At 38.1% G+C, this 16,026-nt stretch overlaps 1 protein-coding gene across 2 annotated transcripts in view; it reads left to right on the plus strand.

The window, feature by feature from the left end:
• Positions 1–2,227: 2,227 nt before the first annotated feature.
• The window catches only part of MICU3 (mitochondrial calcium uptake family member 3), a 114,198-nt gene continuing 100,399 nt past the window's right edge, over positions 2,228–16,026 (plus strand). For both annotated transcript variants that reach the window (XM_007516278.3, XM_016185238.2), the window contains exon 1: positions 2,228–2,657. In XM_007516278.3, coding sequence (XP_007516340.1) covers positions 2,271–2,657 — 387 coding nt within the window. In that variant the 5' untranslated portion in view covers positions 2,228–2,270. The remainder of the gene's footprint in view (positions 2,658–16,026) is intronic.

Consider the following 16,026-nt stretch of genomic DNA (forward strand, 5'->3'; position numbering starts at 1 on the left):
AACATTTATTATTATTATTATTATTATTATTATTATTTATTTAACCTTTTGTTGCCCTTGTTTTTTATTTTTTTGTAGTTATTGTTGTTATTGATGTTGTCATTGTTAGATAGAAATGGAGAGAGGAGGGGAAGACAGAGGGGGAGAGAAAGATAGACAACATTTCATCCTACCCAGTACTTTCTAGTCACAAGAAGTACTCTTTCAACATTCAGTTAATGAAAATTAATACTTCTGCCCAAGAATTCTTCCATTAGATCATGTTGGAAATTTAAGGGGAATATACAAATTTGTGTTCACCTTGAAGTAAATATATTCAGTTAACAAATGCTTCTTTGTGGACAACTAAAATTCATAGAGTTCAGAAGAGGCAAAATTGCAAAGAGCTAGCACTGACTCTTCCTCAAGATATTAGCTACATAAAGCCATCCAGTTGAAAGTGAAAGAAAAACAAAAACAGTATCCTCAAATTGAATTGGTTTGTCATTGTGTTATAGAGTATTTTTCTGTTTACCACTTTTAGTGGTATTAAGGGAAGATTCCATTAACCAAAACAAAATATAAGTTAAGTGAATCTGATGGATTACTTAGAGGCAAAGGGGTTAGTCAGTCTGAAGTAATAGTAAGATGAGCCAGAAAACCAGTTTTATATGCTTCTGAAGACCGTGATTAGTCTTCATAGGAAGTGCTCGGAAAAAAAAAAAAAAAGACGTATTCCCTTGTGACTACAGCTCAACTGAGTCCACTAGATTTAGTTATGTACACCCTTAGGCCCAAAATATTTTAGAAACTCTTGGCAACATTTCATCGTACAGAGGCCAAAATAAGCACAGGCAATTACCAAAATTGAGATCAGAAGCAAAGAAACTCCTGTGAGTGATATATATATATATACATACTCTCCCACCTCCAGTGATACTAACAATGTAGCAAAACAAATGGGCACAGCAATTACGCAAAATAAAGATGACACCACATACTTCTAGATTTATTTTACTTTTACAGCAACTGTTTCTCCCTAAAACTAAGCACCGTGGGGGCCGAGTGGTGGTGCACCTGGTTGAGCGCAAGTGTTATAAGGCGCAAGAACCCCTGATTCGAGCCTTCAGTCCTCACCAGCACAGGGAAAGTTTTGCAAATGGTGTAGTGTTGCAGGTGTCTCTGTTTCTATCCCTCTCTATTACCCTCTTCCCTCTCGTCTTCGGGGGGGTCTCTATCCAATAAATAAAGATAATACAAAAAATTAAAAATAAAAAAGTAATCACCATTTAATTAAGTGGCCCCCAAAATGGCAAATTTAGAGAAACAAGCAAAGGGGAAAAAGGGGAGGCGCCGGAAGGTGGTGCAGCGGGTTAAGCACACATGGCGTGAAGCGCAAGGACCCCATAAGGATCCCCACCTGCAGGGGGGTCGCTTCATAGGTAGTGAAGCAGGTCTGCAGGTGTCTATCTTTCTCTTCCCCTGTCTTCCCGTCCTCTCTCCATTTCTAGCTGTCCTATCCAACAACAATACTACTAACAGCAATAGTAATAACAGCAATGATAAACAACAACGGCAACAAGAGGGGAAAAAATAGCCTCCACAGCACAGAACCCCAGAGATAACCCTGAAGGCAAAAAAAAAAAAAAAAGCATTAGGCTCCCCTGTCAAAAGTACAAACACTGTCATTGTGTAATCAGAATGTCCTCTGACATAATCTGCCATCTTCGCTGACTGGAGTCAGTCTTATATTTCATTTTTGTTGTACACCTAAAGATACAATTGCAAATTATTTAAGACCTTGTGTCAAGAGATGAAATGAGACCTTTAGGGAATATCTATCACTGTTTGGGGGGGGGGGGGGACGCTACCATTATATGAGACCCTCCCAACAAAGCAGAAGAGAAGGGGCCAGGAGCCGTAGTGGCGCCGGTCACCCCAGGCCACGAGGGCGCTGACTCCGAGGAACCATGAGGTGTTGGGTTCCCGCACTGTCAGGTGTCGCGGGCGCGGGCTCAGCTATTTACAACCACAGGGCAGGGCTAGGTATGTGTGGGGTGGAGGGACAGCCCGTATCGGCCCCCTTTCTCCCCCATTTCTGGTTCTTTCAGCTACCAGACCCTTGAACCCCCTAGTCCAAAGCTGCCCCATTCATAGGACACCCCTCTTGCTAAGAGTCTGTGCGGGGCTGCTCTCGGACAACAGCGAACCTCGGCAAACTAACTTCTCGCGAGGTTTCGGCATCCTCCCCCCCCTTTCCTTTTCAAGCTCTTGTGCAGGCAGCTCCCGCTATGGCTGCGCTGCGGAGGCTCCTGTGGCCACCGCCTCGGCTCCCGCCCCCGCTCTCTTCCCACCACCCCTGCCCCGCGCCCTGGGGGAGGCCCGCGGGGGTGGCCGCGGGCGCACCGGGCCGGCCCTTCTCCTGCCGGGAGGAGGAAGGGGCTGTGGCCGAGGCTGCGTGGGGACAGCGGCGGCGCTGGGGGGAGCTGAGCATCGCGGCTGCAGCCGGAGGGGGTCTGGTCGGCCTCCTGTGCTACCATCTGTACGGGGACCCCCGGGGCGACTCCGCGAGGGCTCTGGCCCCCGAGTGCCCCTCCGAGACTGCGGCCACGGAGCTCGAGGATCCGCCCCGCGGCCGGGGGCTTCTGCCCATCCCGGTCGCGGCCGCAAAGGAGACGGTATGTGAGTGAGCGCGTGCGCGCAAGGGGCTGGTGCGCAGGTGACGCCCCGGGGTGGGACCGCCAGGTGTGGCACCTGAGCGCGGGGAGGGACACTGTGACCCTGAGACTGGCACTTCGGAGGTTCGGAGAGTCTCCTCTGCGGCTGCCAGTGGGGAACCTTCTATGAACAAGACCTAGATCCTTTAGGCCTGGCAGCCCCGATTCTTTGGCGTAGGAGTAGGAAAGATACAGAAGATGCTGCCCATTGATGCATCAGGACTTTGAAGGTTGCTCCAGCTGTCATGTAGCAACCAGAATGCAGTATCAAGACAAAACAGAGCAAGGACTCAGAAGCCATGACAAGGCTGCCTGTGTGAGAGAAGGGGACACCCGGCCAGGTCCAGGCAAAAGGAAATGACCCCAAAGGCCCAGTGCCACAGGAAAGATCCAGGTCCAGGCAAAGGCCCAGTGCCATAGGACTTTGGTAGTGGGCTGACTCTCAAAGGGCAACACATAATAATACGCAAGTTTATTACTCCTGAGAGAGGAAATGTCAAATTTGTGTAACCTCTTTCTCATAGTTCAGAAGGAATAAAGATGCCACCAGCTTGAATAAAGAAAAGAAATATCAAAAAGAATATATTTCTTTACCCTCCTACCCCCCCCCCCAGTAATACAAAAATCACTCAAGTTAGTACAATAAATGAGCAGACAAGATAGCTAGGAAACTGTTAATGAAGTTAATACCTAAAAAGGGACATCAAATTAAAATGTTCAAGTATCACTATGTAGTTGATATCATACGGTAAAGAGACTAAGGAAAAATGAGTAAAGGAGTATGTTGTTTTTGTCATATCAGTATATTGAATAGTTATATAAATAAATAGGAATATTACCTGTGAAAATTTTTATGTATAACTACACAATATGAAGGACTTAGATGTCAATTTAGAAACGAGCCATCTTTTTAACTTTAGTGAAATCTTCATGCCCTTTATACTTTGTCCAAATTCATATAAGTGCATCTGTTTTTGGAGGATGTTATTGATGCCTTTAGGTCAGGCAGGGAATCTACACTGTGGAGCTTCTAGCCATGAATCACAAACATATAACCCATACCCTTATCTGTAAAATGTAGTTGTTAGGATAATCCTCATAAATCAGCTTAGAACATTACAACAGAATGGTACCCATAGCATGTAGTGTACACTCAGTAAATTTACTTTTTATTTTGTATGTTCATTTATTTATTGTCTTTTACTTACTTAAACCATTGCTGCTAAGTGTTTATAGAAATTCCCATACTTTGTGTGGAAGTTAAGTAACACTAGAGTTCTATCTTACTCTTCCCAAGTACCCTGTCATAGTTATGACTGAAGATATCTTTGCTTTTTAAGTTTTTATTTATAGGTTACTTTGGGGAATATTGAATTACAAGACTGTTCTTGTCACGTATACAATTACACACCTCCCTAGGAAAGGTGTCAGCATACCACGCCCTTCACCAGCTTGTCCTCTTCCTCCATCATGGGACACTGGCATCCCTACCTTCTTTTTAGACTCCTTAGGTCTGCTGCAGTAGTTCTTTTTGAAGTAATTTTTACCCTTTTTGTCCCCTTTGTTGTAAGTTCCACCTGAGTAAGATTATCTGGTTTTCATCTTTCTCCTTCTGGTTTAATTCACTTAACTCCCTCCAGTTCCATCCAAGTTGTAGCAGAAGAAAATATTGTATCATTTCTTATAATTGTGTAGTATTCCACTGTGTGTGTATAATATATATATATATATATGTATATATGTATATATGTATATATATATATTATATTTGATTAACCATTCGTTTTTGGATATTTTGGTTGCTTCCAAATTTGGGTTATTGCAAATAATGCTGCAGTGAAAGTGTGTGTGCATAGATTTTTATTTCATATGAAATAAGAAAATTGAGAGAGAGAGAGAGAGAGAAGTTAAAGGAGCACTCTGATACATAATGTTGTGCTGGGGATTTAACTGGAAGCTGCACCTCAGATATGCAAGCCCTATACTCTGCCAATTGGTCTTTCTATGGTGATATTGATTCTTTTGTATGCAACCTTTAATTCCTTTCTGAAAACTTTTATCATGGGGCTGGGTGATGGTGCACCTGGTTGAGCGCACATGTTACAATGTGCTAGGACCCAGGTTCAATCCCCTGCTCCCCACCTGCAAGGGACGGGTGGTGAAGCAGTGTTGCAAGTGTTTTTCTGACTCTCTTCTTCTCTATTTCTCTATCACCCCCTTCCATCTTGATTTCTGGCTCTCTCTAGCCAATCAGTAAGTAAAGATAGTGTAAAAAAAAAAAAACTTTTATCATAAGCTTTTATTCCTGCTGTTTGTAATGTGTTCAATAATGAACATGAGTGTAGACATATTTATATTATGCTAGGTTTTTGAGTGCCCTTTCAGTGTGTTAAAATGGTCTGTATAAGAACTGAAAGAGTAGCTTTCTGAGCAGGGCACTTGCCTTGCAGTCCAGGTTTGAGTTCTGGTTCCACATGGGTGTGCTACAGAACAAGGGGCCTTGTTTGTGCTCTGGTCCTCTCTTCTATGTTTATCTTAATTTTTTTTCTTTTTTATATTTATTTATTTCCTTTTTGTTGCCCTTGTTTCATTGTTGTTGTAGTTATTATTGTTATTGATGTCATCATTGTTGGATAGGACAGAGAGAAATGGAGAGAGGAGGGGAAGACAGAGAGGGAGAGAAAAAGACAGACACCTGAGACCTGCTTCACCTCCTGTGAAGGGAGTCCCCTGCATTTGGGGAGCCAGGGGCTCGAACCGCGATACTTCAGCGGGTCCTTGCGCGTTGCGCCACCTGTGCTTAACCCACTGCGCTACCCCCGACTCCCTGTTCATCTTAATTTTAGAGGCCCTTGGCGATAAGGTTACACATGCGCAAGGCCCTGTCTCATAATGAATGAATGAATGAATGAATGAATGAATGAATGAATGAATGAATGAATGAATGAATGAATACAAGCTTTCTGTATACTTTTCTAGTAGTGTTTTTTTGGGCAGTCTTTTCCATTTTCTCTCGTGGTTGTCATGTTTTGTTTTCTTGTTTTTTTTTGTTTTTTTTTTACCAGAACAATGATCAGCTATAGCTATTAGTGGTGCTGGGGCTCAAACCAGAGACCTTTTGTATGCCAAGTCCTATGTACCACTGCAGTGCTGTCTCCTCCCCTCCCTCCACACACACAATGGAAATGCTGTTGGTCTTATGTTATACCTGCCAACAGACCCTAACATATTACTAATTCTGATCTTTATTATGTTCCCATTTTTTAAGTCTTTTTTAAGTTTGATTTTAGGGAAAATAGCCTTGACTTTATCTCTCAACCTTTCCATTGAATGTCTTATCCCTGCTATTCTATTCAAATTTTTTAATTCAAGGAATTATTTTGTGTTCTCTAATATTCATATGTTATTGTGATCTGTTTTATGACTTCTAAGTTTTCTTTTTACTACAATCTAAGGACATGAAGTATGGTTTTCTTTTTTAATTGTCTTTTGCTCCATGGATTATGTTTTTTCATTCACATTTTTCATATTCTTGCTTGATTTTGTAAACTCTCACTTTCATTTTGGAGGTGTTCCTCACATGTCTGTAGTTATTTATTATCTATATTTTAGAGTTACTCAGAAGCACATTGTTCATGAATTTTCGTTTGGTGATCTGAGTTTTTTATGTGAGTGACATCTAAATGACAGTTTTTCATAGTTCTCTTTCTTTTTCTCAAGTGTCATTGAGTATCTCCAAAGAATAGGTAGGAGGAGCTGTAACCTGGGTACAGGTGTTAATGCACAAGTACATGAGAGCCTGTGTGTTGGAGTATATCCAATGACTGACTTATAATTTATTATCAAATTATTTTCAGCCTCACCACTATTCTGCCACCACAGTTTGTTCTCAAAAATTTACTTTTCCTTACTGTAATCTGTATATTAAATTAGCTCATTTCCAATTGGTGTCATCCTCCTTAGTACTCAGGTAGTTTCTCTGCTCAATTCAACTAGTGTGTGTGTGTGTGTGTGTGTGTGTGTGTGTGTGTTTCATAAAAATTTGATGAACTCTTGAATGATTTGGTTTCCTCTCCTCTTCTCAGTCTTAGTTCTTGCATTCTTACACTTTGAAAAGTTCCTTTATTGTGATTTTAATATGGCTGGGGGCAGCAGGAGATGAGATTGAAAAAGACTCCTGAGGTTAGTCTGCATTTCTCAGAAATTTTTGTTGTTGATGACTTCATAGATGTATTTAAAAAAACATTTTTTTCTGTTTTAGTTTTTGTACATTGCAATCACTGTTTTATTCCATTTGTTTGTTTGATGGTTTTCTTTAAACAGTTTGGTTTTTAAAATTGTTTTTCTAGCTACATTTGATTATGTCCATTTCTTATCATTTTTCTTTTTTTCTTTTTAGATGTATTTACTTTATTTTAATGACAGAAGATACCAACCATAGCACTGCTCAGTTTTGGCATATGGTGACGCCAGGGTTTGAACCTGGTTTCTCCAGGCATCATTCAGGAAAGTTTGGTGTTTAACCTTTGTAATGCTTTCCTAGTGTCTTATCATTTTTCTTTTATATTTTATTTTTAACATTTAATATATTTCATCTGTCACTTGTGAATTTTTTTCCTCCTAATTTATGGTAAAGTATAGATTTGAACTGTTAATGATGAACTTAATTTAGTATTCATTTGTGTTGCTTTCCAGTGATGCACATTTAAAACTTAATGTTATAGTGTACTTTTAGTTCAATGAAAAAAGAATCATTTGGTGGGAGTGGTGTTTATGTACAATCCTATTAAAATGTAAACATATAAACCACTATTTAATTAATATGAAATAAAAAAGAAAAAAGAATCATTGCAGAAATATTTTAAACCCATGTTATCTCACTTATGCTTGATTTTCCTGAAAAATATTTTGATGCCTGACACTAAATGGAAGAATCTTTGATTTAATAATCCTCTTTTAAACAATTATACAAATTAGCATGTATTCTAATATATCTAAATAAACATGTTTGTGTTGAAGATAATTTAACTGATGGGAGAGAACAACAATAATCTGCAGAGAAGCTTTGGTACCATAATCTTGAAGGTTATTTTTTCTTTGTTTTGCTTTAAAGGCATTACCCAAAATTTGCTCCAAGAGGCCTTCCCTAACTATAGATTTGTTAAAATACCTCTGTTTATGCTCTATGCTGACATCACAACTTCTTGCAATACTTGCTGTCAATTTTCTTTGCTTATCTAATAGCCCATTTAAAGAGAGGCACTATATTGGTCTTGATCACTTTCATGTATCTCCACTGCTGGCAAGGATCCAAACTCTGGGATACAAATACATTTTTGTTGAATGAATACTCACATGTTAAATATTTACATGGGACATATACACTGAAAAGGCATATACTCTGAATTAAAAGTTTGACATTTTGTTCAGCTAAAGTTGATATTTATGGCATTAGAATTCGGAAGACTTCAGTCAAGGTCAAAATTCCAGGCTTTGGGAGACCATATCACGTGACACTATTTATTTTAATTGTGCAAAGTTTGCTTGCCAATTTTTTTCTGTAAACATGGCATTGAACCTTATTGGTATTATAAAGAGATTGACAAGATAGTGTCTAGAACCATATAGTTTAGCCTAAATCATTTTTATCCGTGGAAACATTTTTGTTCTAGAATTGCCTTTTTTTTTAGGTCCAAACTTCAAATATCTGCTCGATTACTTAACATACTTTTGAGCTAAGTATGTTGTCTATTATACAAATAACATAATCTATAATCTATTCTACAGTTTTGTCTTTTTCTTTTTTTTTGTCACCAGGTTTATTGGGGTTTGGTGCCTGCACTATTAATCCACTGTTCCTTGTGTCTATTTCTCCTTTTTTTATTTGATAGGGCAGAGAGAATTTGAGAAAAGAGGAAGAGATAGAGAGGAAGAGAGAAAGAGAAACATCTGCAGACTTGTTTCACCGCTCACAAAGCTTCCCCTTTCTAGGTGGAGAGTGGGGGTTCAAACCTGGGAACCTTGGACATGGTAACATGTATGTTTCCTAAATTTGGTCATCTTAAGAAATTTCAGCTTAATTTGCTTTATCTCTTAAGTGGAAAAGAGACCAAGTTTTTGTTTATTTGTTTGTTTGTTTTTATCGTTTTTGTATGTTTTTATAATATTTGCCAGTAATCCAGTGAAGTTAACTTTCTTTTTCTGCTTATCTCTTCCAAACTCTCTGTGAGACAGCATGCATCAAGAAGGAAGTTATACATTTTAAATAAATTAAAATTTTATTTTAAATAAACTCCATACCAAGAGGACTACTTCTATTTATTTTTTACATTTTATTTTTAATGAGAGAGATACAGAGAGAAAGACCAGAGCACTACTCCTGAGTTGTTTATGGTGGTGCTGGGGATTGACCCTGGGACCACAAAGCCTCAGGCAAGAAAGTCTTTTGCATGACTATTATGCTGTTTGCCCAGTCCAAGTTATACATATTCTTTAGGATTATGCTGAAGAGCTTTCCATATGCATAAATGTCTAAAATTCCTCAATTATTTTTAGAGTGAGGGGAATAAATAGATGGAAACTGAAGATAGATCAAGTCTGTGTAAGATAATATTGTACAGGAAGCTAAATTAGTGATTCCCACTTTTGATTTCCTAAAATAATTTGAATGTAGACTTTTTCTAAGTAAATCACAGAGTAAAGTTTGGAAAATAATATTTTCTTATTTTGGTTATGCCAAACCAGGAAATGCAGGGAATGCATGTACCTTTTGTCCTGGGTTATAATGAAGGATAATTACATTTTGTGGATTTTTAGTTTCAGACTTTCATTGAGAGTCCGTACATGAAACTATCATGGCATTAAATTTAAATTTAAAATAAAAACCACCTATAAGGGGCCAGGTGTTAGCATATCTGATAGAGTGCACATGTTACAATTTGTAGGATCCCAATTCAAGGTCTTGGTCCCTATCTGCAGGAGCTGGATGGGAGGGGTGGAGGGGGTAGTTTCAGAAATGGTGAAGTAGTGTTGCAGGTGTCTATCTATCTCTCTCTCTTGATCTCCCCCTTCCCTCTTAATTTCTCTCTGTCTGTATCCAAATAAGTAAATAAGATAAAATAAATTTTAAAATATAAATTATGTATATTGCTTACAAATTTATTCACAGACCTGAAAATTGTCAATGCACAGAAATTAGTTTGAGAGAGATTCTTTTATTCTTTTGGTCTATAAAATTTCCATGTTATGGAAAAAAAAAAAAAACGGGCCATCTAGATAGCTAGCTTGGTAGCATACCTACTTTGCTATGCACATGACCCAAGTTTGAGCCCTGCCCCCCCCAGAGCACCCACAAAATTTTTGGCTCAGTGGTGTCTCTCCTTCTCTGTCTGAAAAAGCTCCAAATCATAAAGTCTCAACAGTGACCAAACAACGAAGCAGTATTCATTGAGTTATATTTTGTTTTGGATATTTAAATAGTAATTAAGTTTATAGCCCATGAGGTAGAACAGTGAATGAAATATTGGACTTCAAAATATTAGATCCTAGTTCTTTCCCTAGCATTGCGTGTGCCAGAGTGAATATTCTGGTTCTCTATTTCTCTGACTCATTATTAAATAATTTTTAAGTGTTTAAGTTTAAGATGACTTCGTAATTGACTGGCAGGTTAATATACAATTCTGCTTAAATATATATATATTTTTTGCCTCCAGGGCTATCACTGGGGCTTGGTGCCTGCACTACTAATCCACTGCTCCTGGAGGCAATTTTCCCCCTTTTGTTGCCCTTGTTGTTTATTGTCGCCTTTGTTGTTATTATTATTGTTCCTATTGCTGTCGTTGTTGTCGGATGGGACAGAGAAAAATTGAGAAAGGAAGGGAAGACAGGTGGACAGAAAGATAGACACCTGCAGACTTGCTGCACTGCTTGTGATGTGACCCCCTTCTCAAGTGGGGGTGTGGAGATTCGAACCGGGGACCTTACGCCATTCCTTGAGCTTTACACCAAGTGCGCTTGACCTGCTGCACTGCCGCCGGCCCCCTTGCTTAAATAATTTTAAGCTGAACTATTTATGAGTGCTAAAATAAAACTGCCCTCCTGTTTACTAAATATATATAATTTGTCTTCAATAATTTTTGAGAAATGGGTCCTATTTTCTACCTAAAATTTAAAGAATACATCTGATAGCATTAAAATAATCATATAATCATATTAACTCAAATTTTTGAAGTTTACCTAGGTTTTATTTATGTGCTATATTCTAGTATATCAGTCTTATCCCTCATAAGATTTTAATAAATTATTTTCTTTTTTCAAAGATTTGTTTATTTGGTGGCCTGGTGGTGGTGCAACCATTTGAGCCCACACAGTACCATTTTCAAGGACCTGGGTTCAATCAGCAGTCCCCACCTGCAGCAGGGGAAGCTTCAGGAGTGATAAAGCAGGGCTTCTGATGGTTTCTTTCTCTCTCCCTCTCCATTTTCCATTCCCCTCAATTTCTTTCTGTCCTGACAAATAAAAGGGAAAAGGGGTGGTGGTGATGGTGGAATGGGGCCACTGGGAATAGTGGATTCATAGTGTAGGCACCGAGCCCCAGAGTTGAGAAGGATACTATTTCCAATATAATAGATGGAAGAAACATATACAAGAGTGTATATTTTTAGTGCAAGTGGCTGAATGAGTTCTTGTCTGTTGACTTTTATTTTCTCTTTGAACTAGGAAATGATAATACCTTTTGATCAAGATAATACTATAGAAGTTTTGAATTAAACCTGATAGAGAGATTTGGAGAATAGAGAATTAAAATAGTCACTTACAAAAAACTAGAAAACAATGATTTAAAATTTGCTTATGCTTTGTATTTGCAAGGTGATATGTGTGTTTTAAACTAATAAAGTGAATCCGAACTTGCTCATGTAATGTAGAAGTTTTTCAATAAATATGTTTACATGGTCACATCTTTTGCTGTTTTAATTCTTGTTTATGTCATCCTTTTTGTTGAAGTGTATCACCTGGTTATTATCAATTCTTTCTATTTTTTTCTTTATTAGGGGATTAATGTTTTACAATCAACAGTAAATACAATAATTTGTACATGCATTTTCCAGTTTTCCACATAATTAATACTAACCTATGGTGGAATTACAGAGAAAATGGACCAAGATCACAGTACACTATGAATTTTATTCTTTATGTTTAGACTTCATACGCAAGCTTAAACTGAGAATGCTATTTCTCACTGATTAGTAATTATTGTGCTAAACAGTAAGAAATTAGCTTAATTTGGTATATTGAAAACACTTAAGATGGAGACAAGAGATGTTTTTAAAAATCCAAGTTATGATGGGTTGGCGGGAATTGTGTGGAGTTGTGCCCCTCCTATCTTACGGTTTTGTTAATGTCTCCTTTCTTAAATAAATAAAAAAAAGAAGAGAAAAGAAAAAAAAATCCAAGTTATGGCATTATGTAGCATTAAAGAAAACACCCAGTCGAATAGAAAGCAAGATTTCCTAGATATAGTTTTTCATTACCTTCCCCATTAAGTAGCCATTTACCCCATTCTCTTATAAATTGGTAGATTATTAATTCTAAGTAAAATATGGAACTTCAGTGTTCATTGGAAAATTGGCTAGCTTTGTAAGTATTTGTGCAGGAAAGAGTAGTTTACCTGACTCAGAGAGATAGCTCAGCTAGTAGAGCACATACTTTACCTAACAGGAGAACCTGGATTGGAGTTTACCGCTTGGGAGCACCATACATAGCACAAGGGGAAGCTCCAGGAATGATGGAGCTTTGCTGAGATGTCTCTCCTCTCTATATATCTCTCTAATTTAAAGATGTTTTTATAAATTGGAGAAGTAGAATCCATGTTTTCTGCTTTTCCCCCACTCACTAAAATGTCATCTAATCAGTTTAATAGGTAATTAGCTTTACTAAACAATTTAGTAATTAAATCTATAACAATAAAAAACTTGAACTATATAAAAGAGAATTTCAAGTCATTCCATTTTTCTGCTTTCTGATAAGAATATATCTATTCTATCATGTCATCTGCAAATAAGGAGAGTTTGACTTCTTCTCTTCCAATCTGTATCCCTTTAATTCCTTGCTCCTGCCTGATTGCTATGGCAAGAACTTCCAACACTATGTTGAATAGTAATGGTGATAGTGGGCAGCCCTGTCTAGTACCTGATCTGAGGGGAAATGCTTCCAGTTTTTCACCATTGAGTATGATGTTGGCTGTAGGTTTGCTATATATAGACTCCACTATCTTCAGGAATTTTCCGTCTATTCCCATTTTTTGTAGTGTTTTGATCATAAAGGGATGTTGTATTTTGTCAAAGGCTTTCTCTGCATCTATTGATATGACCATGTGGTTTTTGGTCTTGCTTTTGTTGATGTGGTGGATCACATTGATTGATTTACGTATATTAAACCAACCTTGCATGCCTGGGATAAACCCCACTTGGTCATGATGAACAATCTTTTTGATATACTGCTGTATCCGGTTAGCTAGAATTTTGTTCAATATTTTTGCATCTATGTTCATCAGAGATATTGGTCTGTAGTTTTCTTTTTTGGTTGTATCCCTGTCTGCTTTTGGTATCAGGGTGATGTTGGCTTCATAGAAGCTGGCAGGGAGTATTCCAGTGTCTTATTCCAGTGTCTTCAATCTTCTGGAAGACTTTTAAAAGTAGAGGTATTAGTTCTTCTTTGAAAGTTTTGTAGAATTCATTTGTAAAACCATCTGGTCCAGGACTTTTATTTTTGGGAAGATTTTTGATAACTGTTTCAATTTCATTAGCTGTGATGGGCCTGTTCATGTTATCCACTTCCTCTTTACTTAGTTTTGGAAGTTGGTAGGTATCTAGGAAATCATTCATTTCTTCCAGGTTCTCTAGCTTGGTGGCATATAGTTGTTCATAGAAGCCTCGCATGATATGGTGAATTTCTGCAGTGTCTGTTGTGATATCTCCTCTTTCATTTACTATCCGATTTATTTGGGTCTTCTCCCTTTTTTGTTTTGTGAGTCTGGCTACAGGTTTGTCGATTTTGTTTACTCTTTCGAAGAACCAACATTTACTTTCATTGATCTTTTGTAAGGTTTTCCTATTCTCAATGTTATTTATTTCTGCCCTAACTTTAGTGATTTCTGTCCTTCTGGTTGCTTTAGGATTCCTTTGTTGTTCTTCTTCTAGGTCTTTAAGATGTGCAATCAGGCTGTTTATTTGTGCCTTTTCTTGTTTCCTAATGTGTGCTTGTATAGCTATGAACTTCCCTCTTAGGACTGCTTTAGCTGTGTCCCAAATAATTTGATAGCTTGTGTCTTCATTTTCATTGAACTCTCGAAACATTTTGATTTCTTCCTTGATTTCCTCTTTGACCCAGAAGTTGTTAAGAAGTGTACTGTTGAGCTTCCACATTTTGGGACTGTTACTAGTCTTTTGTTGATTGTTAAGTGTTAGTTTAATTCCACTGTGGTCTGAGAAGATGCTTGGGATGATTTCAGTGCTCTTGAATTTGCTGATGCTGTCTTTGTGGCCTAACATATGGTCTATCCTTGAGAATGATCCATGTGGATTTGAGTAAAATGTGTATTCCAGTTTCTTGGGGTGAATGACTCTGAAAATGTCCAATAGTTCTAGTTTATCTATCTCTTCATTTAGTATACATGTATACATAGTATACATGGAAAAACCTAAGGAATCCAGCAAGAAGCTTTTGGAAATCATCAGGCAATACAGTAAGGTGTCAGGCTATAAAATTAACATTCAAAAGTCAGTGGCATTCCTCTATGCAAACACTAAGTTAGAAGAAATTGAAATCCAGAAATCAGTTCCTTTTTCTATAGCAACAAAAACAATAAAATATCTAGGAGTAAACCTAACCAAAGAAGTGAAAGACTTGTATACTGAAAATTATGAGTCACTACTCAAAGAAATTGAAAAAGACACAAAGAAGTGGAAAGATATTCCATGTTCATGGGTTAGAAGAATTAACATCATCAAAATGAATATATTACCCAGAGCCATCTACAAATTTAATGCTATCCCCATCAAGATCCCAAGCACATTTTTTAGGAGAATAGAACAAATGCTACAAATGTTTATCTGGAACCAGAAAAGACCTAGAATTGCCAAAACAATCTTGAGAAAAAAGAATAGAACCGGAGGCATCACACTCCCAGATCTCAAACTGTATTATAGGGCCATTGTCATCAAAACTGCTTGGTACTGGAACATGAACAGACACACTGACCAGTGGAATAGAATTGAGAGCCCAGAAATGAGGCCCCACACGTATGGACATCTAATCTTTGACAAAGGGGCCCAGACTATTACATGGGGAAAGCAGAGTCTCTTCAACAAATGGTGTTGGAAACAATGGGTTGAAACATGCAGAAGAATGAAACTGAATCACTGTATTTCACCAAATACAAAAGTAAATTCCAAGTGGATCAAGGACTTGGATGTTAGACCAGAAACTATCAGATACTTAGAGGAAAATATTGGCAGAACTTTTTTCCGCATAAATTTTAAAGACATTTTCAATGAAACGAATCCAATTACAAGGAAGACTAAGGCAGGCATAAACCTATGGGACTACATCAAATCAAAAACCTTCTTCACAGCAAAAGAAACCACTACCCAAACCAAGAGTGGGAGAAGATCTTTACATGCCATACATCAGATAAGAGTTTAATAACCAATATATATAAAGAGCTTGCCAGACTCAACAACAAGACAACAAATAACCCCATCCAAAAATGGGGGGAGGACTTGGACAGAATATTCACCACAGAAGAGATCCAAAAGGCCGAGAAACACATGAAAAAATGCTCCAAGTCTCTGACTGTCAGAGAAATGCAAATCAAGACAACAATGAGATATCACTTCACTCCTGTGAGAATGTCATACATCAGAAAAGGTAACAGCATGCTGGAGAGGGTGTGGGGTCAAAGGAACCCTCCTGCACTGCTGGTGGGAATGTAAATTGGTCCAACCTCTGTGGAGAACAGTCTGGAGAACTCTCAGAAGGCTAGAAATGGACCTACCCTATGACCCTGCAATTCCCCTCCTGGGGATATATCCTAAGGAACCCAACACATCCATCCAAAAAGATCTGTGTACACATATGTTCTTGGCGGCACAATTTGTAATAGCCAAAACCTGGAAGTAACCCAGGTGTCCAACAACAGATGAGTGGCTGAGCAAGTTGTGGTATATATACACAATGGAATACTACTCAGCTGTAAAAAATGGTGACTTCACCGTTTTCAGCCGATCTTGGATGGACCTTGAAAAAATCATCTTGAGTGAAATAAGTCAGA

Source organism: Erinaceus europaeus, chromosome 2, assembly GCF_950295315.1.
Source record: "Erinaceus europaeus chromosome 2, mEriEur2.1, whole genome shotgun sequence".
Lineage (NCBI taxonomy): Eukaryota > Metazoa > Chordata > Mammalia > Eulipotyphla > Erinaceidae > Erinaceus > Erinaceus europaeus.